The sequence below is a fragment of the Cucurbita pepo genome, chromosome 3, assembly GCF_057944985.1.
Source record: "Cucurbita pepo subsp. pepo isolate OVF chromosome 3, ASM5794498v1, whole genome shotgun sequence".
Classification (NCBI taxonomy): Eukaryota; Viridiplantae; Streptophyta; class Magnoliopsida; order Cucurbitales; family Cucurbitaceae; genus Cucurbita; species Cucurbita pepo.
In genome coordinates, this window is record NC_141800.1 from 1,305,332 (window position 1) to 1,333,031 (window position 27,700).

General features: G+C 34.7%; 5 protein-coding genes across 5 annotated transcripts; 3 read left to right on the forward strand and 2 right to left on the reverse strand.

Annotated features, from left to right (window-relative positions):
• Positions 1 to 4,003: 4,003 nt before the first annotated feature.
• Positions 4,004 to 6,787, reverse strand: LOC111791293 (protein SELF-PRUNING). Its single transcript, XM_023672578.2, has 4 exons — positions 6,520 to 6,787; positions 5,727 to 5,788; positions 4,602 to 4,642; positions 4,004 to 4,520 (listed from the first exon to the last, which is right to left on the reverse strand). The coding sequence occupies exons 1-4, from the start codon at positions 6,721 to 6,723 to the stop codon at positions 4,303 to 4,305; spliced, it is 525 nt and encodes a 174-aa protein (XP_023528346.1). The 5' UTR covers positions 6,724 to 6,787; the 3' UTR covers positions 4,004 to 4,302.
• A 3,815-nt stretch (positions 6,788 to 10,602) lies between these two features.
• LOC111791094 (uncharacterized) lies at positions 10,603 to 13,996 on the forward strand. The gene is made up of 5 exons (XM_023672296.2): positions 10,603 to 10,842; positions 11,644 to 11,906; positions 12,014 to 12,225; positions 12,424 to 12,688; positions 13,494 to 13,996. The coding sequence occupies exons 1-5, from the start codon at positions 10,749 to 10,751 to the stop codon at positions 13,788 to 13,790; spliced, it is 1,131 nt and encodes a 376-aa protein (XP_023528064.2). The 5' UTR covers positions 10,603 to 10,748; the 3' UTR covers positions 13,791 to 13,996.
• A 1,693-nt stretch (positions 13,997 to 15,689) lies between these two features.
• LOC111790899 (protein ABSCISIC ACID-INSENSITIVE 5) lies at positions 15,690 to 18,287 on the forward strand. Its single transcript, XM_023672021.2, has 5 exons — positions 15,690 to 15,908; positions 16,386 to 17,558; positions 17,648 to 17,719; positions 17,820 to 17,849; positions 18,150 to 18,287. Exons 2-5 carry the CDS (start codon positions 16,431 to 16,433, stop codon positions 18,240 to 18,242), a joined length of 1,323 nt encoding a protein of 440 aa, XP_023527789.2. The 5' UTR covers positions 15,690 to 15,908; positions 16,386 to 16,430; the 3' UTR covers positions 18,243 to 18,287.
• Positions 18,288 to 18,318: 31 nt separating this feature from the next.
• Positions 18,319 to 21,331, reverse strand: LOC111790900 (F-box/LRR-repeat protein At1g67190). The gene is made up of 4 exons (XM_087122326.1): positions 21,196 to 21,331; positions 19,474 to 20,857; positions 19,102 to 19,321; positions 18,319 to 18,457 (listed from the first exon to the last, which is right to left on the reverse strand). Exon 2 carries the CDS (start codon positions 20,765 to 20,767, stop codon positions 19,505 to 19,507), a length of 1,263 nt encoding a protein of 420 aa, XP_086978452.1. The 5' UTR covers positions 20,768 to 20,857; positions 21,196 to 21,331; the 3' UTR covers positions 18,319 to 18,457; positions 19,102 to 19,321; positions 19,474 to 19,504.
• Positions 21,332 to 22,168: 837 nt separating this feature from the next.
• Positions 22,169 to 27,034, forward strand: LOC111790898 (cell division protein FtsZ homolog 2-2, chloroplastic). The gene is made up of 8 exons (XM_023672019.2): positions 22,169 to 22,383; positions 22,788 to 23,540; positions 23,941 to 24,240; positions 24,572 to 24,662; positions 25,376 to 25,500; positions 25,974 to 26,066; positions 26,339 to 26,404; positions 26,551 to 27,034. Exons 2-8 carry the CDS (start codon positions 22,884 to 22,886, stop codon positions 26,674 to 26,676), a joined length of 1,458 nt encoding a protein of 485 aa, XP_023527787.1. The 5' UTR covers positions 22,169 to 22,383; positions 22,788 to 22,883; the 3' UTR covers positions 26,677 to 27,034.
• Positions 27,035 to 27,700: the final 666 nt, after the last annotated feature.

Sequence of the window (27,700 nt, forward strand, 5' to 3'; positions counted from 1 at the left end):
TTGGTCGCAGAAAAACGATAAACAGCAATTAGAAGTATTTTCTATAGTGTTTCTTTCCAGGCATTACTTGGCGTGTTCTTAAATGTTCACTATTACCCTAAACCCTAATCTATTTTTAGTTTGTGGAAGATGCCTTTATTAGCATTGAAGAAATCCTCTCAGATTTGTACATTATTATTATTTTTGTCATCTATATTTCTCCTCATATTTACAGATTTATTAGTATTGAAAAATCCTCTCAGAGTTTTAAGGATAATATTTTTTGTCAGTGTATCACTAGTAATATTGTTCTCTTTCGTTCTCCTGGAAAGGAGAGATTTTGAACCCTTATAAGGAATGTTTTGTGTGGTATCTCACAATCTACCGTTACCCCTAAGGACTTAGTCCTTGAGGGTTTAGTGTTCTCGTGCGTTGGCACATCGCTGAGTCTAGCTGCCCACCATTAACAGATATTATGTAACAACATCAAGTTCATCACTAACAAATACTATATTTTTTAGGTTTTCACTCAAGGTATATTCTTCTTGAATGAGGTTTCTACCTTCACTCTTGTAAGGAATGTTTCGTTTTCTTATTCAATAAAGATAGGATTTCACAATCTAATTGTTATAATAATTTTAGGGCGGTTGATGATTCACTTTTTAATCCAAAAGGTTGTTTGGAAACTACTTCCAAACATTTTTAAAAAAATAAATATATGAATAAGCGATTTTTTAATAAATGTTACCCTTTGACAAAATTCGACCACCAACCCCCACTCAAAGACTCAAAATCAAACCACTAACAATTCTTCCATGTAGTTTGAAACTAAGGGCGTTTGGATATATATTACACACATTTTTTACTTGCGTTTACTTATATTTGATTTAATTTTTTACAACAATTATTTCTTCTAATATTTTGTCAAATAATTTAGACTATGCAATTTAAATAAATAAATAATCATCTAAATTAATTTTAGATATTAAAGTTTAATATTTAAATAATTGAAGTGATTGTTTAATCACAGCAATTTAGTGCTAATTTACTAATTAAAAATTAGATAAGCTATTAAAATATAAACATAAAAGTTTAGGGCCTTCTAATTTAGGTTATATGGTTTTGATATAACGATTAAAACAATTTTTTCTTGAATAAAATATAAAGAAAAAGAGCGATTAATGTCAGATTGGGATTAGGGGAGCAACTTCGCACCTGAACTTGGTGGTTGCGGATTTGTTGAGGACCGTTCCACTTACCTGATTTCTCCTCACTCCTTCCTCCATTCCCTATATAATGAGGTTGAAGCTCCGCCGTATTTACCACCGACCATCGGCATCCATGGCCTCCAGCGGAGTTCCGGTGGAAATCGAAGAAGACGACGAACTCTTCGAGATCGATCTCGAGGCCGTTAACAGCATTATTTCTCCGCGGCATTTCTGCGAGGATACTTACGGTTTCTTAACGGCCACCGGCGGTGCCGCGCTTCTCGCCAACTGTCTGCTTCCGATCTCCGATTTGTCCAATGCCGTTCCGATGGCCGATTCCGCCGATTTTGAGATGTTTCCATTTGCAACGCCACCGGAGCCGACGCGTCTGGAGAAGGCTTTTCAGTTGCCGCTGGGTTTTGGCCTTCGTCAGGCTTTGATTAATCGATCGGAGATGAAGTTAAGCAGTGGATGATTGATCTGTTAGGTTTTCTGATTTTGTGGTTTGGGAATTTTCCCGCGAAAATTATAATTGAATTATACTTCCATTATTATTATATAATTATATTATAATTTTTATTAGATTTAACTTGTTAACTTACACATTTGAGACCAATTATAAACTTACACATTTTTTCAAATTTAAACTAAAAATAGATCAATTAAATGTTGTCACTTGTTTATCATTCATATATCAAATAACTATGTTTCATGACTGACTGACAATAATTTAGGTCGAATTCATGAGAAATTAAGTCGGTTAATTATAAGGATATGTATCATAATAAACTCTACCGATTTCATTATTATTTATATAAATGTAGTGTAATAGTTCAAATTCACTCCTAGTAGATATTGTCTGCTCTAACTCATTAAATTTGTTCATTTTAAAATACCTGTTTAAAATACCTGTGTTATGGAGCCTAACACATTTTTATATTCTTATAAGTAATGTTTCACTCCAACACTTTTTCAGCTTATTATTGCTATTTTAAGCCTATTCAAAAGGGTTTGTGTTAAGCTCAAATAAGCCCAAATTCATAAAAAAAAAAAAAAAAAAAAAAAAAAAAAAATGGGCCCAATTTGAATACATCCCAACTCTATACAAAATCATCCAAACCATTAATAAAAATATTCTTAAATTTTATATTTTATATAAAAAAATATGATTAAACTTTCGAGATATATTCTTTACGGTTAGGCACCCTCCACTGTGCGCGCAAGCCAAAGGCGTAGTGGCACCTCACCTTATCGAAAATCAAAACTCCCGCTTTCACCTTCGATTGCGAAGGGATTTGACGGCTTGCGCGCACAGTGGAGGGTGCCTAACCGTTCGCCTCTTCGCCCTACGGGTCTCAGGGCTTCGCCCCTTCACCTCCTCCGTCGGTTTCACCATTTCATTTCCTGTTCGAACTTTCAAAAATTTCATTCATACTCTTAAACTTTTTTAACTTCGAAAACACTTTCAAACATTTTTAAAAAATTTAAAAAAGAATACCTTTAAACATTTTTAAAAACTTCAAAAATACCTTCGATAAAACAACTTTAAAAAATAAAATATTCTTAAAGCTTTAGATATTTTTTTTAAAGCGTAGAAACGATGAGGTGCATATTGTGATTTTTTTTTTATAAAGGTTAAGATTATTAATGTTAATTTTAAAATTTTATAGATATTTTTTAAACATAATACTAACTTAACGGTATTCTTGAACTTTTTAAAAATTTGAAGAGTATTAATTAAACTTTTTAAAGCAAAGTTTCTTCATCCAAAATTACCGTAAGAATATTTTAAAATTATTAAAACTTTTAAAAATTTAGTAATATTTTTGAAACAAAATATAAGGAATATTTTTATTAATTTAATACAGAAATAATAACAATTTGAAGATTTAGAAATCCTCCATCAAAGTCTACCTTCAAGATAAAGTATAAGAGGATTATAAATTTGAGACACTACACATATAAATATTAGTAAAATAAAGTTTATTTCCACGAATTTAAATTTCTCTAAATAAACAATGTCACGTGTATTTTTCAAATTTTTATAATATTAATTGTCATATCAACTTTCATTCCCCTTTTAAAAGAAATACTCTTCAATGAAGACTCTTTGTTGGTTTGAATTAATACAAATAAAAAAAGCACAATCACTTTAGATAAATTCAATTCATTAATTAATTATAATATTAAATAAGTTACATTCTTTTAATTAATTTTGAAAATATATTTATATCCTATCTTAAATTAAAAGATTATGCAAAATTTAAACTATAAAAACTAAAATAATATTTTAACAAACAATAATTTAGAAACAAAGCATCAATCCTCATTTGAATTTGTGATTTCAAACACCTTTTAAAAAGTCAATGAGAAAACTAAACCCTAATTCAGCTGACGTAGGATTCTTCGGACAGTTCAATTTTTGAATTTTAAATATTGAAAATTTATCTATAATTTATTTATTCATTATAAATATTTGTTGAAAAGAATATTGGAATTTTAGGTAAAGGCATTTTCATTAATGTGTATATTTTTATTTATATTTATTTATTTAATAGAAATCACATCTTTTATTTTATAATAACGCATTATTAGTAGTGAAATGTAAGCTTGCACTTAACACTTAATTAATTTATTATCTAAATATTTGTTATCAATTGGAACCAAATATTAGAGTTTTATTGGACAACTTGTTCTAATTAGAATAATTTTTATTTTTTATTCTTTTTTAATTTGATTCTCTGAGAGTAAATATTTTCTTGCAACATTTTTTTAATTTTTTTAATTAATTATTTTCCGAAAAAAAAAGGAAAAAGAAACAAGAAATAGAAATGTTACTAAACCGAGCCAGCGAAATACATGCACAACTAGACACACGAGAAAGGAGACGAAAACGACGCCGTTTTCTACCTTTCTTCGTGTCCAAATTATTTGCCCTGATCCATACATATATATATTTTTTATAATATACAAATCTGAAACTCCCTCCCTTTAGTGATTATTATTATTATTATTATTCTTTAGGGAAATGGAAGACCCATCATTATATATATATTTTTTTTTTCTGTTCTTTTTGTCTTGTATAACCAGCTGGGGCCGCCGTCCGCGGCGGGGTTTAGCGTCGTCTGGCGGCAGTTTCTCTCTGAGCATTGAAGTAGACGGCAGCAACGGGGTCGCCGAGGTCGTTTTCGGCAGCGAAGACTCGTGTGCTGAAATGGTCCCTTGAAGAGGGTGCGCTTACCGTTTGTCTTCGCTTCTGTTTGAACAGAACAAAAACGAACCTGTGGATTCCTATGTTTGGCCTTGGAGTCTCGTAGCTTATTACCTCCCTTCCTGTGTTTCATTCAAACCCCATTAACAAAATTTACCTGTTTTGAGTTAAAAACATTTTACCACGTTCTCTAAAAAAGTTACCGAATGTGGCGTCCGTAGTCCCAGGGATGTCTGTCACGATCCTGCAACAGAGATTGTTCAGTAAAAACCGTTAGTTACCATTGTAAAAACCAATAACCCTTCTTCACAACAGTCCCCCACCCACTCGAGAAGCTAGACATTAAATAACTGGTTCAACGAGGATATCTAAATTTACATATCGGAGTTAGCTGCTGGCCTAGGTAGTTCCTTATCACAAAGCACGGTAAGCACTAACATATATATAAGTAATATTAGGGGTGTAATGGGTCGGATTGAGTTGGGTCGAGAGAGTTTTTTTGGATCAACTCAAAAGTTGAGGTTGTTGGATTGGTAACCCAACCAAACTCCAAATTTTTCACAACCTAACTCAACCCACCCCTTTATTTTGGTTGGGTTGTTAAAAAAATTATTATTTTTTGTTTATTTATCTATGGTTCATAATTATTTAATACAATATTAGATAAATTATATTAAAAAGTTTACGAACAAACACAAATCAATCGATAATTATTCAAATAAATAAAAATTTCATCAACAACTACGTGGTTCCTTATCGCACTGCATTCGGTATAGTTTCAAAATCAAAACATCAGTTTATTAATAGAGATTTCTCTAATAATATAGTTATGATGTTGCTCGTGGATCGAAGGGCTTGGAGACATCTCGATATATATTGAATAAGACATGTATTAAATTTTTCTAAAATTGAAATTAAGCTTAAAGTTGACAAATTTGGTCTAAATTAAGACACCAAATGAATCCAGTCCACTAAGTATGCTGATCTTCCAAGTTCCAACTATATAATAGTGGTATTTTTTTTTTTAAATATCTTATAATAAATGTAAAAGACAAACCATAGGTTATATTAAAAGTTATTTGATTTAGTTTACATGAAAATCAAAGAAAAATAAATAAGCAAAATTGGCTAAAATCCAAGAGAATTTCATCCTCCAACGACAATGAAACACGACAACGATTCTCTCAGTATTAATTCTTGTCAAGTCAAATTTGGTGGGTTTCATGCAACATGCAATATTTGTAATGTAACTGTGACAGTAACACTGTAAATGTTTAATTACCAGTGTGAATTTTAGTTAAAAAAAAAAAAAAAAAAAAAAAAGTTACCAGTGTAAATGCTCTCTTAAATAAGGATCACTCGGTCCTGGAACATCTGGGTCTGTCATAACCTGAAACAAGAAAAAATGAAATGAAATCATTGAGGGAGGAGAGAAAACATATCTAAATAATTTCTCAAAACTTACCTGTTACCATAGTAATTGAACTATACTTAAATTGGTGAATGAAAGATTATAATAAATTTAATCATTTCTTCGAGATATACTGTCTTAACTAATTGAGGTATGAGTAGCATAAGGTCTCACATCATTTGCAGAGGGGAACGAAACATTCTTTATAAAGGTGTGGAAACCTCTCCTTAACCGACGAGTTTTAAAATAGTGAAGCTAACGTCAATACGTAACGAGTCAAAACAGACAATATCGCAGTGGGTTTGTACTTTTACAAATAGTATTAGAGCTAGCCACCGAGTAGTATGCCAACGAGGATATTGGGTCTCGAAAGAGGTGGATTGTGAGATCTCACGTCGATTGGAGAGAAGAACGAAACATTATTTATAAGGATGTGAAAATCTCTTCCTAACAAACTCGTTTTAAAAACGCAAAGCTAACAATCACAATAACCTAATTCAAAAAAAGTTTTATTTTTTTGTTCAACAAGGAAGAATTCGCACTTTTGACCGAGACATGTCTTAAACTAGTGAGCTACGTTCAGGTTAACAACTTAAAATTTGAATATGATAAGGTAGAATCGGGTCAATCGTAGACACAGAAAGAGAAACATCGGGGTAAATCGTATATAGAAATGAAGAATCGATAGAGAGAGAGAGAAGAAATGTCACCAAAGTGAAGAAAGATCTCAAGTCACCACCAAGGATTTCAGCCTTAGGTTTAGCAGCAACAGCAGAAGGAAAGAACTCATGGCCATTAAAGACTTGCTTATTGTTGTAAGAAACAGTCATCTTCATGCTTTGGGTGAAGGGATCAAGAACATCTCCGATCACTCTCCCAACAACAAGAGGCTCAGAAGACACACTTCTTGCCATTGCACACACACAGGGAAGCTAATTAGGGCTCTTTCTTTCACTGTGGGTATGTTTTATAAGCTCAAATTTGGTGCTCATATTTATAGTGTTCTTCAAACGCTCATTTAATAGCTACAGATCTTTCTTGGTGTCTGTTGGCACTGAATTAAAGGTTCATACATGGCCCACGCTAAGGAACAATTTTTTTCTCTCTCCTTCATTGGTCACATCAACCTACTTTCTATTTATTTTATTTCAGATTGGTTTTAACATTTTTTTTTAATTTTTAATTTTGTATTTAATAAATGGATAAACTTTTAATATTGTTATTATTATTATTTTTTTTTTTTGTATTAATAAACTAAAGTATTTAACTTTATATATATATATATATATATATATATATATATATATATATAATGAATAAAATATATTTTTAAAAATATTTAAACTCGGAGATATTCCTAACGCTAAAATGTACTTTAATAATACTTTGATTTGTTATTTTAAAAAAATTATATAATGAATTAAAATAATTTATAATCTTAAAATGAAGCACTACATTCTAAGCCGAAAGAAAAAGTCAAAAGTCAAAAGAAAGCTTCCAATTTGGAGAGTTTACCTTCCAAATTAGCTAAATGTGAGAGAGGGAAGGAGGGAAGTTAAATTATGTGGGGGGATTCTAATTATTTTTAAAAAAGGGCAACTTTTGCAAATAAGGTCAAAATGGGGGAAATAGTTGAAAGAGAAAGGGAATTTGTTTGGGAACCTTCCCAAATCATAACTCTCATGAGACAATCAGAAAGGAATTTGCCATATAAATAGATGCTTTGAGGGCTGAAAGCATAAAGGAAACTCCACCAAAACCCTAAGTGCTTTTAGTGGTCACTTCATTTTTGCATAAAGGAGATTCAAATTTTTCCAAGTTTGGCAAATTCCAATCACCCTCCCTTCTTTTCCCTAACTAGAAACTATTCCACCTTTTTTTAAAAATAAAAATTAATTTTTTTGTTCCCCATTTGCCCCCTCACCTCATGTGCCCCTCCTAAACATACCCCCCACATTACCCATGTTTTCCCATGGGCTTTTTCGTCATTTCCTTTTTAACGTTCAAATCAACCCTCACCTCAGTCACTTGCCTGCACATGGACTTTCCCTCAAAGCTTTATCACATTCTTATAAAAAATGTTTCGTTCCCATCTCCAACCAATATGAATCTCACAATTCACTTTCCTTGAGAGTCAGCGTTCTCATGGTACATCACTCGGTGCCTGACTCTGATACCATTTGTAATAGTCCAAGCCTACATCTACCAGATATTGTTCTCATCTTTAGGCTTACTATCAAGATTTTGAAACGTGTTTGTTAGTAAGATGTTTGCACACCCTTATAAATAATGTTTTGTTTCCTTCTTCAACTGATGTAGAGTCTCACACTTAATAAGAGATGTATTAGAGTTTTTTCTTTAAATTATGTAACCAATGGGACTGTGAACCAATGGAAGGGATTTTATGATTAGTCAAGTTGATGAAAGCCATTTTAAGCTCGTAAAAGTAAGAGAAATTCAAGTTGACGCACTTGATATTGAACTTTTGACATTTTAATCGGTGGTAGATCTTAACTAGTTGAGTTATACTCAGATTGATAAATTTAGATGAGTTATTGTTTTATGTAAGTGCGCTAAGAACCGCTCGCATAAAAAAAAAAACATAAAATAAGGTTTTTTAATTTATATTAAATAAAGTATTAAAGTGGTTTAGGGTATCCCTACCCATTGAAGGAATGAAAGTGACATTCGGAAGCTTAGTATATAAAATAATGGGAATGATTTTCTTTTTTTTGTACGAGACTCACATAATAATATTTATTATTTATTACTTCATTAAAATTAGCAACCAATAAAATTTGAAAATTAAAGAAAATTATTCTATTCCCTTCATATTTAATGTTAGTATAATAATACTTAATATATATATTTTTTTAATTTCTAATAAGTAATAACCTATTTTGAATGGTTTAATAAAATTAAAAAAAAAAAGTTAATTTTAAAATTTTGGTAAAATTAAAATGTTTGGAAAGAAATTAGGACTGGAAATAAAGAAGGACACGTGACCAAATAAATGCAAACTATGCTGATTCTTCTAATATATTTATTCGTTCAATAAAGTGAAAAAAGACTCGACCATTCGAGAACAAATATGGAAGGTTGTTCCACCTTTCAACTCGGTTCATAAATATTTTAGAAAAATATTATATCTCGACACTTGTTTAACATGGTCTGACGAGTTTGAACCACTTTTTTTGGCATCATCCACTTGCCAGTTAAAATTACATTTTGACTCTGAAAATTTATATATATATATATATATTAAATTTCGTGATTAAAATAGGTGGATATGGATAATATGAATATGAAAATTAATATAAAGATATAACTTAATTTTTCTAAAAAATATAATTTAAAAAATATTTATCAATATGTTTACAAAATTAAAAATTTTGTATTGATATTCATATTTTAATTTCGAACGAATAATTTCTATTATCTCAATATCAAAAAAATTATCAAATAGTGCCACTTGTTTATTGACAACGTGCGTGACATGTTGAACTTGAAGTTAATTCAGTTGGAGCTCGTTAAAGTTAAGTAGTCCAAGTCTATTGAAAAAGATTTTGTTAAAGCCCAAACCCAAAAGTTGGGCCCAAAGTCAAATGTTGGGCCCAAAGTCAAAAGTTAGGCCTAGTCTATTGAAAATGTTTGGTTAATTCATGTTGAAAGCTATTTAGATGTTCTCACCTCTCTTGTTTAGGCTTTTTATAAGATTCCACGTCGATCCGAGAAAATAAAAGTGTCAGCGAGGATGCTGGTCTCAGAGGAAGTAGATTGTGAGATCTTACATCGGTTGGAGAGGAGAACGTGCATTATTTATAAGGGTGTAAAAACCTCTCCCTAACAGACGAGTTTTAAAATTTTTGAAGAGAAGTTAGAGAAAACCTAAAGAAGACAATATTAATAGTGAGCTTGAGCTAATATATTAAGTTAATAATTTAATTTAGGAATATTCACGTGACTCATCAATTTGGATTATTAAACTCAAACCATAAAAGTTGGGTTGGGTTGGGTTAGATTTTTTTTTTTTCTTTTTTTTTTTTTTCGGTTTTGGATTTGGTTGAATTTTTAAAAAATAAACCATTCACGTCAATTTGTGAGTTACATTTTTTTTGTTGGATCAACCTGATCAATCCGAAAAATAGGGTTACAACCCAACCTAATACTATCATACCTTTAAGATTATTAGGAAGATTAAGAATATTTCAAATTTGTAACTGAGACTAGTGATGCTTTTGTCTCGTGAATATTTGATATTTTAAGTTTATGAGATTTTAGTTATTAATGTAACATGTATAGCAGATAAGTAAGATTTTTTTTTTTTTTTTTTTTTTTTTTTTTTACATAATTAAAAAACAGAAAAGAACAACTCGGCAACTTAACCTAACCAAACCCGAATGTAAATGGTTGGATTGAGTTGTGAACTTTGTTCAGGTTGCTTGGATCACCAACTCAATTAACTCAAAGTTTTAGGTAGGAATGAGTTAGGTTGTGAACTTTGTTCGGGTTTCTTGGATCATCAACTCAATCAACTCAAAAGTTCGGGTTGGTTCAAAAAAATTTTACAACTCAACTCAACCAGTGTACATCTCGAATTTAATCTATAAATTTTGACGTATAATTTAATTTTTAAATAAGTTGAATCTTTAAAAATATATGACTAATACCAATTAGCGCATTGAAAGAAATATTTTATGAACTACAAAAAGAAGTAATAATTAAATTAAATATTTTCCAGATCAGATTCTGTAAGAAATAGAAATTAACCAATTACACAGCCTTTCTGTTTTTGACAAATAACCCAAAAACCGCCTTTAGTTGTTCTTGAGCTTCTCTGTTTTTTCCCACGCCCTCGCTTTACTTTCAGATCTATTCCTTCCCTTGTTCCCTGCGAAATTCAGGGCGAGGTCTGATCTGTGGGTAGCCGAGGGCTGTAATGGCGGGGGGCGCGAACCGGAAGATATCGGCAGCATCGGCCAGAGCTCATACGAGGAAAACTAAACGGAGCAGTTCTTCCCCGATTTCTTCAGGTGGCCTATCTCCATTTCTTTTTCTATTTTCTCCACTGCTCGTGTGAATTTATCGGTGCTTATTGTGTTCGAATATGCTGAAATTCGCATGTTAATCATCTACATTGTTTCCTTTTTCGTTGCGAAGTTGGAAGTAAGGAAGAATCGTAGTTCTCCGTCTGGTTTTTATGCGTTTGAGTAAGCTGTAGCGATGACCAAAATCGACCTAAGCTGTAGTTTAGGGTGCTATTTTCAATTTCTGACCTCAGCTTTAGAACACTCCGGCATGATTTTTCATCAAATTTAAGTTGATTCTATTTAGTTGAAGTTAATATTAGGACAACCAGGAACCAATCTAACCTACGAGTTGAAGTTGTTTGTCCCTAAACTGCCCATTCAAGTCCATAATTTTTTGGTTTAGGTTGATCAGGTGTTAATGAATTTCTTTAACATCACCTCTCTTTCCTAGATCTGTTACTGTTTACAACTTAACACTCATCTTGTGATCCATCATTGCAATCTTATGTGAGTGGATATGGTTCATTTATTTTACATACTTTAGATGTTCTCCATGCTATATGAGCATTTTGTATCTTCTCATCGTATACATTGAAAAGTTATATCTTGTTAAAGAAAAAAAAAAAAAAAAAAAGAAGAAGAAGAAAAGCAAATAATATGATTTTTCTCTAATTCTTTTTCCATTTTTTCAATTTCATTGTACCTTTCCCCCTATTTTATGCATTTTAAAACAAAAAGAATGATATTGGTTTTCCCTTGATGTATGTATCTACTAGCTTTTCTGATTATAACTCAAAATAACAGGATTGGTAAGGAATATAGCAGTGCTGCTCTCTTTTGGGTTTTTAGCCTGGGGTTATCAGGCAATCCGGCCTCCTGCACCAAAAATATGTGGCTCCCCCGATGGCCCTCCTATCACAGCACCAAGAATAAAGCTTAGAGATGGTAGGTATTTGGCATATAAGGAGCATGGGGTTCCAAAAGATTCAGCTAAATACAAAATTATCTTTGTCCATGGCTTCCGTTCTTGCAGACACGATGCCAGTGTTGCAAATACCATCTCTCCGGTATCATTTATACCTCACCTTCTAATGTTTATCCATTTGCTCTGGAAAGACATCTAAACACTCAAATGAGACCAGTCTAAAGGTGAATCTCTACTGAAATCTTGCAGGACGTAATTGAAAATTTAGGAATCTACATTGTATCATTTGACAGATCTGGTTATGGAGAAAGCGATCCAAATCCAAATCGAACTCCAAAAAGCACTGCTTATGATATCGAGGAGCTAGCTGATCAATTGGGGCTAGGATCCAAATTCTATGTTATTGGATTTTCCATGGGTGGCCAGGTAGTTTGGAGCTGTCTAAAATATATTCCTAACAGGTATGAAGCCACACCTGAAAACAAATGTCAAGAATTCTTTCCTACAAGAAAACGAGAATGAACTTCCAGGAAGAAATTAAAATTGAATATTCCATTGCCTCATTTTTATGTAAAAGAATATGGAGAACAAGGAAAGTGATTTATCTATTTGTGTTTCTTCTTGTATGATAAGGACTTAATTTTTTTAAATATTAACAGGCTAGCAGGGGCAGCGCTATTGGCACCAGCTATTAACTACTGGTGGTCTGGGCTCCCTGCAAACTTAACGAATGAAGCCTTCTACCAACAGTCTGGACAGGATCAGTGGGCAGTTCGTGTGGCTCACTACACCCCCTGGCTTACCTATTGGTGGAATACACAAAGATGGTTTCCTTCTTCTAGTATTATTGCAGCTAGTTCCGGGAATCTATCTCGTCAAGACAAAGAACTCGAGTCCAAGCTAGTGGGAAGGAAAGAATGTCAGGTATGTAACCTTTCTTCATGAAATTTTGCTTGCTACTATTCTGATCATATCTTTTAATGCTGACTGTATGATAGAAATGGTGCTAAATGTGACTGTCAAATTAAAGGTTTCATTCCAGTAAGTGATTTATTGGCCAAATTTGTTAGGCTAGATGAGAGTAAACATGGAAAAATCAACAGCATACCCTCAAGTGCTGGTTTGGTTTAAGTCAGAAATCCGCCATAAACAATATTGAATTAGCAAAGGAGAGAAATGGTAGTTACCGTTGTGCAAGGAGTGTGGACAAGGGTAGGTAAGGATAGTACCTGTCTCTTGTATAAACTGTTAAAAGGTTGTCGACCAATTGTAATATATGGTAGGGGTGGGTAATGTATTAACTAAGAGGTTTGGCAGCTTGCGGAGAGTATGAAGTCTTTTCCAAGCATTTGGGAGCGTATTTGTTTTGGTCTATTCTCACATGGGGTCAGTAATCAAGACCCTCCACAATGATATGATATTGTCCACTTTGAGCATAAGCTCACGTGGTTTTGCTTTGAGTTTCTTCAAACGGCCTCATACCAATGGAGATGTATGGCCACCAATGGAGATGTATTCCTTACTTATAAACCTATGATCATTCTCTAAATTAGCCAACGTGGGACTCCCTCCCAACAATACTCAACAGATGGGAAATGAAAATACATTGAGAGCTCGGGGAGGAAATAGCTGAGCTTTGAAAAACAAATGGTCACATTATAATCAGCTGTTTTCTTAGAAAACACACTGATAAATATTTGTTTTCTGTTGATGGGATGAAATCTTTCAGCCTATATTTAGCCAACAAGGAGAACACGAGTCCATCCACAGGGACGCGAACGTTGGATTTGGGAGGTGGGAATTCAGTCCCCTGGATCTGGAAAACCCATTCCCAGGGAATGAAGGTTCAGTTCATTTATGGCAGGGAGATGAAGACAAGATCGTGCCTGTCGCTCTCCAACGTCACATTGCCAAACAGCTTCCATGGATTCATTATCACGAGGTAGCAGGTGGTGGGCATAGATTTCCCAATGCTGATGGCATGTCTGAATCCATCATCAAAGCCCTTCTTCTCAACGAGAAATAGGCTTTTATTTATTACATCTTCTTCTGGGTTGGGTTGGTGGTCCTTCAGTACTCCATTTTTTGTCTCTCTCGCCCTTGGTACATTATATTTATAGCGGTCCTCATTTGGCTGTATTGAGCTCTACTTTTGCTTGGAGGACAATGGATACTTTTACCATGCTCTCTCTTATTGATCTTTGAAATTAAAGGGTTGAAAGTGTCATTCCATCCTTTTGTTATCCATTCAGTGGCCCGAGTGAAATTAAATATTTGATTATATACTAAATGTCACAATCGTGTTTTTACAGGACGTTTGTAGCGACTTCGCAGCACTCACTCAAACCATCGAGTGGATCAACTAACTCGAAATTGTATTGCCTTTGACCTGGCAACGTATATCTAAGCCTATCGCCCTGATGTGAGATGACAACTTATGCCTAAGTCTAATGGAAAGTATTAAATTAAAATGTTGTCTTACTTCTTTCAATCTTTTAATGTTGTATTTAATAAATAATTAGATATTAGAGAATTTATTTTAAAAAGTTTAAATTGTAATTTTCAGGAATAAAAAACCAAAAAAAGAAAAAGAAAAAGAAAAAGCCAACTAAAAAGTAGCACGTGCCTAGGGCTCAGCTATGGCACTACTTGCATGTGACGATATCGCCATCCGAAGTACCCTCTAATCCACATTTCCTCTACGTCATCACAGTCTCAAAACTGCTAAAATTCCCCACTTTTCACCGATCAAATAAGACGACAGCCTAACGTGGAGGACGCTTATCGGATGGTACACCCTTTTTGTGTGAGCCAGCTGCACCGAATCTTCACCCATCTTAAAGCCATGGTCATACGTGTTCGTCTAGGAGAGTCCAGACAGGATCAAAAGAGCTAAACCATGCCACGTGTCTTACACGTGTCAATGACTCTCGTAGATGGGTTTAGAGAGAAAAGAAAAAAGGGGATACCCTCCTTCAAATAACTTAATACGTTTTTCTTTTTTAAAAAAATATTTTTAACAGAATTTATTAATAAAATATCTATAATTTCTGACTTCGAGGAATTTAGGTAGTGTGGGCTCCACCTCTATCTCTCTTTTTCTCTCTATCTCTTCCTGCATAGTGTCAGCAAAAGGCTAGGGTAATTGTAAAAACGAGTCCCCATAACTTTCGTTTTTTACAGAAAAGGTCCCATTTCAAAAATATTTGTATTTTTGGACTTTTTCACGAAGAAGATTGTGATGTAAACAATGAATAACATGAATGTGAAATTAGACTCATTCGATTCCATAGAATCTATTTAATTCTTAACATTTTTTCACTAATTTTTTTTAATATATATTTTACCCTACCAACCATTAAATTTCACTATACTTAACCACAAAATTCTATAAAATTCACCAGAAAAAAAAACATATATATATAATCAAAATTATAAATTTTGACTTGTTTCTAATCATAAAATGAGAATTTTGAACTAAAATTTATCGTTTTATACTAATTATATGGTTTGTTCATATGAAAATTATTCGAGTTTTTAAGAAAAAAAAATGAAAAAAAAAATCGAACAAATAGACCCATTTTAAATTTGTATTTAATTTAAATATTGGAGCGTTATCTCAAATATTTCTATTTTTATTTAGTAACATAAAATATGACAAAGGTAAATAATGGGAAGATAAAATTATCTTAAACAAAATTGAAGTCAACTAAACTTGAGATCAAATCATAAAGTATATACCAAAAAATGTAATGTAACTTAATTTCAACTTTGTCTTTGATATTTTAAAATTATTAATTGCGGCGAAAATTTATTTGGTAGGGTTATTTATTTATTTATATAAATTGAAATAAAAAAATAAAAAATTTAAAGCAAAATTGCTGTATAATTTTCAGTTTACAATATATAAATGGACCCCATTTCAGCGAAAAGACCGCAGTTTAATCCCGTTTCGTGCTCTGTTCCCTCTCTTCTTCAAGCTTCGTATTTTTGCTTCAGAGTACCAGAGATTCAGAGCTTGGGAAAGCTTCATTAATGGCGGCTTTTGTTAGGTTCAAAGCTACGATTTTGATGTTTTAAACCCTCAAGGCTTTCAGAAGTCTCCATTTCTCTTCATCTTCTTCAGCTTCTCTCAATCTCTCTGGTACCCTTCAATGGCTGTTTTGATTCCGCCATTAGAGCTCTACTGCTTTAAATATACAGTTCTTTTGCTCTGCCATTTTTATGCCCATTTGAAAATCAATACAAATCAAAAGGATGAATTATTTGCTGCTTCTAATGTGTTTTTTTGATGAAAATCAATACAAATAACTTCAAGTTGTTTTGATTCCCTTGTGCTTTGATTGTAATTTACCTTTTATGGTACTTATTTGTTCCTTATAATTTACCTTTTTTATTATTATTATGACTGGGATCTGATGTGGAATAAACCTTCTTCAAAGAAAAACACACTTTTGGTCTTGTCAAGTACATATTTGCCACTAAAACTTGAAGATGGTATTCGAGTAGCAATGAAGATTAAAGATTATTTTAAATTACAAGAAGATTGATACTGTTCTTCTCCCGTTGTTAATGAAGTCTCATATTGTTTTGTTTTCTTTGGCCTCCATTGATGCGGCAGCTTCAAGCTCGTCGCTGATCTTAATAGACACCAGCAGAGGAAAACATGGTGTTAAAAGAATCAGAAATGATGTCACATGATGAAGTTGAATCGCCATTGCAGTCAGAGCAGCAGCTCAAGCACCATGGATTCTCTTCCCTTGCCCTTGGAAGGCAGTCCTCCATTTATTCGCTTACACTGGACGAATTCCAGCATACTCTCTGTGAGAGTGGCAAGAACTTTGGCTCCATGAACATGGATGAGTTCCTCACCAGCATTTGGACGGCGGAGGAAAACCAAGCATTCAATGCCAGCCAGTCGGCGACGTCTGCGGTGGCGGCATTGAGCAACGCTCAGGCTCACTTGCCGGTGAGCGGAGTGGAGAAACGCAACATGGAGAAGCAAGCAAGCTTACCTCGGCAAGGTTCACTAACACTTCCGGCACCCTTGTGCCGGAAGACCGTGGATGAGGTTTGGTCTGAGATTCACAAGAGCCAGCAAGGGCAGAGTCAAAATAGCAGCAGTGGTGGTAATGCCAACAATCAGAATCCAGAATCTGCCACGCGCCAACCAACGTTTGGGGAAATGACATTGGAGGATTTTCTAATCAAAGCTGGGGTTGTTCAAGAACAACCATGTGGCCGGGCAGGAGTGTTGCAGCAATTGCCACCACCTCAGCAGTATGGTATGTACCAGAATAGCAACCACACCATTGGTGCTGGTTATGTTCCCAGGCCTATTATGGGACTCAGTACATCTGCAGCTGGTGGTGGTGCTAGCGGCGCCTCCGGTGCCGGTGGCATTACGACATACCAGCCGGTCCCCCAAGGTGGTTCTACCATAGGCGATACCTCAGGATATGCAGGCAATGGTAAAAGAAACAGTGTGTACCCATCACAGCCTCCACCATCAGTTTGCTATGGTGGAAGAGTGGTGAACAGTGGAGGGGGTGGGGGTGGGGTAGGAGGATATTCACCGGCTCAACCGATGGGGATGGCGCCTGTAAGTCCAGTTTCCCCCGATGGAATGTGCGCCAATCAGGTGGATAGCTCAAATCAATTTGGGTTGGACATGGGTGGGTTAAGAGGTAGGAAGAGAATAATTGATGGGCCAGTTGAAAAAGTAGTTGAAAGGAGGCAGAGAAGGATGATAAAGAACAGGGAGTCAGCAGCAAGGTCCAGAGCTAGGAAACAGGTGCACTTTTCTCTTCCTAGTGTCATTTTCTTTCAATAAAATGACAAGCTGAATAGCTAATATGCATTTTCTTCCCTACTTCGAAATAGGCATACACAGTAGAGTTAGAAGCAGAGTTGAACCAGTTAAGAGAGGAAAATGCACATCTTAAGCAGGCCTTGGTAAGTATCATGTGAAAACATTTGATGTATCAAATAGAAATTGCCTACTACTGTAATTCTAACCAGATATTCTATCCTTTTTGTGTTGGAACATAAATAGGCCGAGTTAGAGAGGAAGAGAAAGCAACAGGTACCTTGTTTTACAATCCATCTGATATGTTCTGCTTCAACCTGAATTTATACAATTTGAAGCAATAGCAGGATAGAATTGCATGCCATTTCCATCAGATATGAAAAGAAATGAATGCAGGATTGATAGATCCTAGTTTTGCAGTTCTTAAGTATAAATTTTATTTCCTTGAATATCCTTCTTTAGAGCTCTAAATCCAAGAGTTTGACCTGATAGCCTCTCTATGATCACCATCTATGTCTTTGCAAATCATGGTTTGAGCTACATATAGCAATTGATCTTTAGCCTTCATTTTTGCAGTACTTAGAGGAAACAAAGATTGTTCAAACGAAAGCACAGAGGGCCAAGGAAAAGCTTTGTGTTATGAGGAGAACTTCGAGTTGCCCATTGTAAAAGAAAATCCTCTAAGTTCCAGCCATGGAAAAGGCAAAACACGAAACACACTCAAGTAGTTAGCAGGAAACTTACGACGGTTCACAGAAAAACCTCGGTGCATGCAGGACTTCGACAATTTGGCATGAATGAACCAACCAGCATGTCCAGCAGGAAATTGGGCTTGCTTGTCTTTCTTTTCTTCAGATGACTCGAATCTTGCACGGGTGAATGGCCTGGTACCAAGTTTTTTCGTTTCTTACGAGTTTGTCAAGGTGTTGTTATGTAGTAGATAGGGATAATTTGCACAAAATCTGATAAAATCTTCAGGTCTTTGTAAGCTATAAAAGATTAAAATGGAGAGAGAATCGCCATAGTGGTATCATATTTAATCGGGCTTGTTTCAAATTCAGATTTGTTCATCAAATCGATGCTCTCAAACGGTGTTAATCTACCTCAATGTCTTATCTATATGGGGACAATTTTCAAAACCTCAAAAGTCAATCAAACCCAAATAAAATTTCATCTCCATTAGAGATTCTTCTCCTGTAACCCAGGTGCAGAAAAAAGGGACGGGAAACAACAACCACGCTTGGCTTTGGCATATCCATGACACCAAACTCGACACATGTACAGCACGCAAATTACCGAAAGGAATGTTATTAGACTATTGTTAGCCAATTTGTTATAAATAGATGAAGTAAGAAAGGGGGGGAGAGCATTGTTTTGGTGAATGAATTAACGCATGTATTTTGAAACTTGTAAGCTCATCTTTATATTTCAATCTAACAAGCTCATCTTTTATATTTCAATACAGATTGGTTCTAGCTTGGATAATTGATACTATCAATTACCAAGAAGTAGAAAAGAAAAGGGTTACCTGTACGCTAGGAAAAGATGGCGGATTTGACTTCTTCAGAGGTCTTTGGTCCAAGAGCGCAGAATGAATGACAGCCAGGGACCATAATTCGTGCAGGAAGGCAACAATAAGAAGACTCTCGTAGTTAGTAAGGGGATCATAATGTCATGCAGCAAGACTATATCTTCAGGAGCCTCAGGCGGCAAGCAGAACGTTGATTTAGTGGCGAATGCAAACATTGCTATGGTAAGAGAAAAAAGAACAAAAAAATAAGAAACCAATAAGAAATAAATGTAGGATAGTAAGAAAAATAAAGAAATCTCGTTTTCATAGGATGCGTGGTTTTGCAATCTCATAACTGTGATAATGATGAAAATTCCAGTGATAATTTACCTAAGCAGCCGCATATTTGGTTGCCTAAATCCTATGCAAAGACGAACCCGACCTGAATATGCTGATATTTTCTCATAAGTTCGACGAAAGCCGTGGCAAAACACGATAGGGTGTGGCATTGCGTATTGGTCATGGCTCCTGATACAAACCCGAAGATTGTCAATTTCTTCAACTTTGGACATATTTTAACAAGTTTCGCCACCCATTCAGAGAAAAAAACATTATTTTCCTTCCATCCAACTTCTAATATGGTCACATTCTCCATCTGAAAAGATCTCTGCAAGTTCTGATGAAAGGCTCTACGTCTTAGATCCAAACTTAAAGATAAATGGCTTAACTGGGGAAAATTGGTGGAAATTGAGCCCAAATCCACAACTTCTTCATCACTATCATAAATTCTTACATTCCACAGCCGAAGCCTCTTCAACATTGATGCCTTTGAGAGCAGATGATAGAATCCCTGCCACACAATTGCAGTACCGCTGAGATCCACTGTTTCAAGATTTTCAGTGTTATCTCCAATACCCAGTTCGAAAGCCGAAACCTCCTCGAGCTTCAGAACTCTCAGAGTTCCTTTGCCAATTAGCTGAAATACTTCAGGACTACAATCCTTTAAATGTAAAATTTCAAGGGTATCAGTCTCTAGCGTGATATCCTCTTTACTGACACCTTCAACGAAGATCTCCTTCAATGAAGAACTTCTAATTTCCATTGCTCTCGTCTCATCTGTCCCCGTAAATTCTGGGTGAACTACAGATACCCTTTTAAGGTTTGGACAAGCAGAGATAAGAAGGTTTAGATCTGGCATAGAAATGATGACATAACAGAGTGATAGATAATTCAAACAAGAGAACTTAGGATAAGCCGGTTCAATATGATCTATTGGATTATTAGCCAATGCCAACGCTTCTAGTTTGTGTCGACCACACTTCTCAATTATATTGATGCTTGGAACAGTGTTGACATTATAGTGCAGTCGAACGACTGTGTGTTTCGTATGCATGAGCCAAGCAGTCACTGAGGAAGCCGAGAATGCATCTACTTCATCCATAAAAATGTATAAGTTCTCAAGTCCAGTGGTCTGAAGTATCATTTGTGTTATTATAACTTCCAATCTCCTCGTCGAAAGGCTTTTAGAACCTGGCCAATAATCCGAGTGGAAGCTCAAAGTATGGAGGTGATTCCGCACAGCCTCTCTCCATTTCTTACAAGTTGTCGAAGCGATCGCCAGATCTTGGACAGATTGTAGAAGAGAGAGTATTTTTCCAATAATCTCAACTGGAAGGTCTTCCATGTCTAATTAGACGAGCAGAAAATGAAGACCAGGTTAAGGTTGCGCCAATTTAGGGAAGATCATGAACTCGGAGAGCTTGCCGAATAGAAACTGGTCCATGATCAACAAGAAAGTTAAAAAGAAATCGAAAACCTGAATTCTTCAATAGGAAAATCACCAATAGAACGAGATTCATAGAAACAATACAGAAAAGCAAAATGAGTTATCAACACGGCTCACAGAATGAACCGAATCTAGCACTGGAGTACTGCGAAAAAGATTTAAACTATGAAAGTTCAAGATTCAAGTACCACGTCCAAGAACATCAGAAAAGAGGCAAAATATATCAAAAATTGAAGGAGAACGTCGATTCTAACTCTTTAATGACTAACTCTAAACTCCATTTTCCAAAACAAGATCAGCGAAGAGCAAAAATCTGCATAGCTTACCTCAATGCTCGAATACGTATTATCTTGAAGAGAATCTGAAAGCCTTTGTTCGACGAATCAATCTCACAACACAAACTACGAGAGGAATCTCCAAGAAAGATGACAAAAGCCACAGCCACAGGTAACTGAAGTGTAGAATTCGTTAGAGCCGAGTCAAAAGGGAGTTTGGACTTAAAAAGGAGACGAAAAAGCGAGGGACAAAATTGGAATTTCAAAATTTGGATAATCTTTATTAAAATAATTTGGATATCCAAATTTACTCCCAATTATCAAATTTAATACAAATTAAGTTTAATTAATTCATAAATTTAACAAAAAAAAATTAATTTTCTTTCAAATTTTATCAATATTGCTCAATGCAACAAATACATGTGAATATTTTTAATTATTTTTTAAATATATAAAATACATGAATATTTTTTTTAATATCCTATTTATTTTTTTCCGTGTTCAACCACTCAAAAAAAATATCTAATAGCTCTCTAAATTTTCAATTTTACATTTATAGTTTTTTTTTTTTAATTTTTAACTCTCAGCAATTTATTGATTATAAAATTTAAAGATGAGGAATATGTAGGATTTAAGGGCTAAATAAATATAAAGTTTAAGGACGAAATTTGTAATTTAATTATTTTAATGCTTATTTTAGTTTCTTTAAACTTTAAAATAATAAATATATTATTCTTTTCAAATTTAATATTTAATTGTTGAGATGTTTGTCTCTAAACTATCACGTTTATATTAACGCTAGTTTGTTAAAAATGAAATAATAATATAAGGTCTAAAATGGTTATTTTTGTAAATTTGAGGACTAAAATAGAGATTTAGATAAAATTGAGGTACCAAAATGAAATATGTAAAGATTGTGTTGACTAATTTACTGGAACGGGGAGCTCGTAAATGGGCCTTCAAATTTGGAGCCCAAATGTGAGTTGCGATCTCTTGGCTGATATGACGCTTTCTTCAATCCGTTTCTGCTTTTTTGGCACTGACCCGCACATCGCCTTCCTCCAAAAAGCCAGCGTTCAACTCAACCTTCTTCTTCACATGATTTTTGTTACTTTTCTGAGGATTTTTCTCATAATGGCGCGAATAATCTAAGCTACCAACACGCCCTCACTCCGCCCACCATTTCCATTTCAGGCTTCAAGTACAACTCAAATGCTACACATTCTGCACTTTTCTCCGGTATTTTTAATATTGAATTCAGTTGCATTTCTCAATTTCTTGCATTCTTTCATTGTCAAGGAGATTCGTGTTATATCATGATGAATGAGGCTCTCATGTTGGTTTGATTCCATTTTCCTTACGTTTCGAACTCGCTTGGAGGTTTCCGTGACTGAATTCCAGTGGCTTGGTGTTTCTCTTGATTTCTTTTTTTTTTTTTTTTTTTTTTTTTTTTTTTTTTTTTTTTTTGGTGTTCATGATTTATCTTTTCCAGCTGTAGGCACAATTTAAATCGTTTTTTCTTGTATATTCGCTATATTGTACGATTCACATGACTGTTTTATCTTATTCTATGCTTGTCAAGCCAAAATAGATTATCCCAATGGTTAAATAATTCTCAATTGACTATTTGGCTTTGTGAATAGGCATTGAAAGAGAGGTTTGCGTTGGATTCGAGATTTTAAACCGTTAAGAAGTTCTTCTGAACAGTCGACTTTAGAATTTACATTGACAATTTTGTGATGGCAAGTTGCACGTGGATACATTTTGCTCTTTCTGATGGTCGAAACCCAGTTGGCGTTCTGAATGTTCTTGGAGGAAGAGTATCAATGTCAAATTATAATTCGTCCGGAAGATTTGGCTGCGTTAAAATGCATGAAGAAGGGAATGGATTTGTGGGTGTTGGCCAAAAGTTAGCTCTGCGTAAATTCAAATGTGCTTCCCATTCTCACAGTGTCGGTTCATATCCAAATAGAGACCCTTTTCTTGAACTACACCCTGAAATTTCAATGCTAAGAGGAGATGGGAGCAATATGTTGAGTAACCCAAGACAGGATAGTTTAATTGAAAGTAACACTGAGAGTTTGGGAGACACAATCAGTCCAAGTAATTATGGTGAAGCAAAGATTAAAGTTGTTGGCGTTGGAGGTGGTGGGTCAAATGCAGTCAATCGTATGATAGAGAGTTCAATGAAGGGAGTGGAGTTCTGGGTTGTCAACACGGATGTTCAAGCTTTGAGAATGTCCCCTGTGCAATATGAGAACCGTCTTCAAATTGGTCGGGAACTTACAAGGGGTCTCGGAGCTGGTGGGAACCCGGACGTTGGAATGAGTGCTGCCAATGAGAGCAAGGAAGCTATTGAAGGGGCACTTTACGGAGCAGACATGGTTTTTGTCACTGTAAGTTCACGTTTACATGGCTATTTAACTCCCAATAGAATACTTTTGAGGGTTGATTGCCCATCACGGGTGTTCGTGCCAGTATGAACAGCATTGTTTTTCAATGAACTTATCTCCACTGAAATGATATATTTTACTGATAATTGAAGCATCTCAGTGTGGAAATAATGTTATATTTGATCCAGAAAACTCATGTGGTTTTCCAGTTATTTTTGTTTATAATGCACTACTTTTCAATGAATCTTGATGAGAATGGCATGCAGTGGATGTAGGGAAAATCTTTTTGATGTTTATCCCAAAAACAACCATCCATTATTATGTTTTTGGAGTATTTATGTCTAGCCTCGACTTATCCTTGTATTTTTCTGATTGGAGGATAATTGTCTGTCTTTATTTGTAGGCTGGAATGGGCGGAGGGACCGGAACTGGTGGTGTTCCTGTCATAGCAAGTATTGCCAAGTCGATGGGTATATTGACAGTCGGTATCGTTACAACTCCATTCTCTTTTGAAGGGCGAAGGAGGACAGTTCAAGCCCAGGAAGGAATTGCAGCTTTGAGAGACAATGTTGATACACTTATAGTCATTCCAAACGACAAGCTGTTAACTGCGGTTTCGCAATCAACAGCTGTGACAGAAGCATTTAACCTGGCTGATGATATTCTTCGCCAAGGTGTTCGCGGTATCTCCGACATAATTATGGTATGTAATTAGTTAGAAAGTTGAACAAGATGCTCTTATTTTGATTCTTTTATATCAAGCCATAGTCCATGTCAAAGGCTTTTTGACAATTATCATTTTTTTCTCAAAAAATTTAAGAACATGGAATATTTTTCTGATGTGAAAACTTCTGGTTAGATTTAGAGTGAACTTGAAATAGCACAACTTTGTGCAAGGAAAATATATAATCATACTCCTGGAAGGGCATCATCTTGTATTCCAAGTTCTGAGAGATTGCCTGTGCTAATTTTTCTTTTTACTATAAAGAACTATTAAATTGCTCTGGTTCATAAGGGCACTCTGTATGATTCAGATACCAGGACTCGTCAATGTAGATTTTGCCGATGTTCGAGCTATCATGGCAAATGCCGGCTCTTCATTGATGGGGATTGGAACTGCAACTGGTAACACCATAAAATTCTTTCTAGTTTCCAGAATCTTTAATATTTGTCTTATCCCAAAAAAAAAAAAAATTATGTATTTGAAGGCTTAGATAGCCAGTTTCCTTTACTTTTGACTGTAGATTTCATGTTATTATTGCAATGAGTAATGATGCAATTGTTGTTTGAAAATGCCATTTTTCAAATGACCGTGAATTGGCCTCGAGGTCATTGAAAAAAAAAAACAAAGGGCATAGAGGTAATAGGTTCAATCCGTGGTGCCCATGTATATCGAGATATAATATCCTACAAGTTTTCTTAATAACCAAATATAATAAGGTCAAATCGTCAAGTTTGTAGCTCCTAATGACTATCATTCAAGGAGAGTGTTGTTACTGCGAAGTCAGCTAAAATCATCAAGTGGTAAGGGCTTGGGATGTTTGGATTGAAGATATTCTTCAAGGTTCTCATGTTAATCTCCACGTCGAAAATTTAATAACTCAGAACTCTTGTTGTTTCTTAGAACGAGCTTTGGGATGGGCTAAGCCATCCTAAAGATTAGCGAACCGTGAGTGTTATACAAAGAGTTAGACATTTGATACTCGGGTTATCCAAAAAAGATGAACCACAAAGCTGCAAAAAGGCGTAGGGAATGTCCGTCTTGTGATGCCTGCATGTTTAGTTTATTTTCCCTGGACATAAGATCATATTTCTGGCTATTTTCTATATTGGTGTAGGGAAGAGTAGGGCAAGAGATGCTGCTTTAAATGCCATCCAATCTCCATTACTTGATATTGGTATAGAGAGGGCCACTGGTATTGTATGGAACATAACCGGAGGGACTGATCTGACCTTATTTGAGGTATGAATTCATCTCTTTGTTTTTTCTTTTTTCTTTTCCAGTATAATGTTTAGTTAGTATCAGTGAATAGAATGGATGAACTTCATCCACTGCCTAAAACTAATAAAGAAGCCTCTCGATATCCTTTTATCTTCTATAATTTATGGAGCACTACAAATAGTCTTATTCTCAAATTGCAAAACTTTATGATGATATTGCATCGTCTGAGGAGCTGTAAGTAGGTTAGTTTGGATTGCTTTTGGCTGAAACGAACCCCGAACCAACATATAAGATTGAGTCTTAAAACTCGGTGCTTGTAGTTTTTCTTTTCCTTTTTTTTTTTCTTATTTTATTAAGGGAATGAATGCTCAACAAAAGCTAACCACAAAAATAACTAAAACCAAACTTACAAAGATAGTAGAAAGCGATGCAGTTCAGTAAGCTTTAGTATGCTTCGCCTGTTAGTTTTATTTACAAATGTGCTGATCACACAGGTAAATGCTGCTGCAGAGGTCATATATGATCTTGTAGATCCATCTGCCAATCTAATATTTGGAGCAGTTATAGATCCATCAATCAGTGGACAAGTAAGTTGTTGAAAACTCTGGTTAGTTATGACATATGTAGTTCTCTTAATTTCTCCTGACATTTTTTCTGCCCAGCAAGTTCTAGATGATATTGGTTTTGCGTGCATAATTCTATATTAATGAATATCAATTTGTAGATGTTAATGCATTCAAAACAAGAAAAAAACTACCGAACGATTATTTGTTAGTTTATAAATATATTGGTTAGATCGATTATACGTTGTATAATGTCAACAACAACGAAGTCAAACGAAATAACTTCTTTTCTTCAGGTTAGCATAACTCTGATAGCTACTGGATTTAAACGCCAAGAAGACAGTGATGGGAGGCCCTTCCAGGTACACATGCCTCTGTTTGTAGAAAACCAACCAAGCCAAGCCATGCTTCAACATTTCACAAAGCTTGAGAGTTGAAATCACTTGAAATCTGCTACCATTTTCCATGTTAATAGTTTATGTCTTAATGGTCTAGTGTCTACGTGCAGGTAAGTCAGCAAGCACGGGGAGAAACGACGTATAGAGTAAATCAAAGTCATTTTGCTGATGGTGGTCTTGTTGAAATCCCCGAGTTCTTGAAGAAGAAAGGTCGGTCACGCTATCCTCGAGTTTAAAACTCTCCATCTTTCAGCTACTCTAAACTAGTTTCCCTTTCAAGTACTACTGCACATTGCTTCAGGCAGGTAGTAGATCTCTACGCCCCATTGTTTGAAAGTAGTGTGGTAGTGTAAATAATTGGAATGGTAGCTGCCCAAAATGTAAGATCAATGGTTTCTCCTTTGTAGTTTGAGAGCCTGTTTTAACTGCAATGGCAAACACACTTTCATCGAGTTGAATTTGTTGATGATCTTCATTGTGTTCTTGAGAGGGAGCGTTATTTGTAAAGCTTAGTGGCGGTTATGTTGAAGACATGAAGTTGTTGAGCTTTCTTTAGGTTTATGAGAATGAATGGTATTTCATATGCTTCCTTAATCATTTAGGAATACGATGGCCTAAAGTTAAGCTATGTTTTAATTGCGTGGTAGCTAGCATAGGATGATGACGACGACGTGCATTTAGCTGCTAAGCTAAATATTTCGAGATGAGCTCGTGTAGAGTAGTGCATGTTTGAGTTCTATTTTGAGGATGATTTTGGCTTTTGGTAGGTTTCGTATCCGCTTGGGAATTATTTGGCTCTTAGTTTTTTGTTTTTTTGATTCTATGGTGTTTAAATTGATAAGTTTATAGCCGTGGGGTTATTTATGTCACATAATAGAACACAATTAAAATTTTAAAAAATTTATTTTTGCTTTTAGAATTTATCTTAAAATTCAAATGCAATAAAATATTTAAAAAATTAAAAATTTTAAAAGAAATTAAAATAATGTAACACCTTAAATAGTATTAAAAGACACAAAAAAAAAATGTGAAAAATTGAATTGTTAAATGTCATGACTTCTATATAAGTACCAATATAAAGATATATATATCACAAGAAAAACAATAATTTGTATTATTATTTAAAATGAAATAATTAATAATAGAATTTGAATTGGGTGAAGCGTCTCTTCAGGCGTGCCAGTAGTGGCTGTCTTGCTTTCCGTTCGTGTGAGACACATGTCGGTGTCCTCAACCCCCATCCATCCCATCATGCCCCTC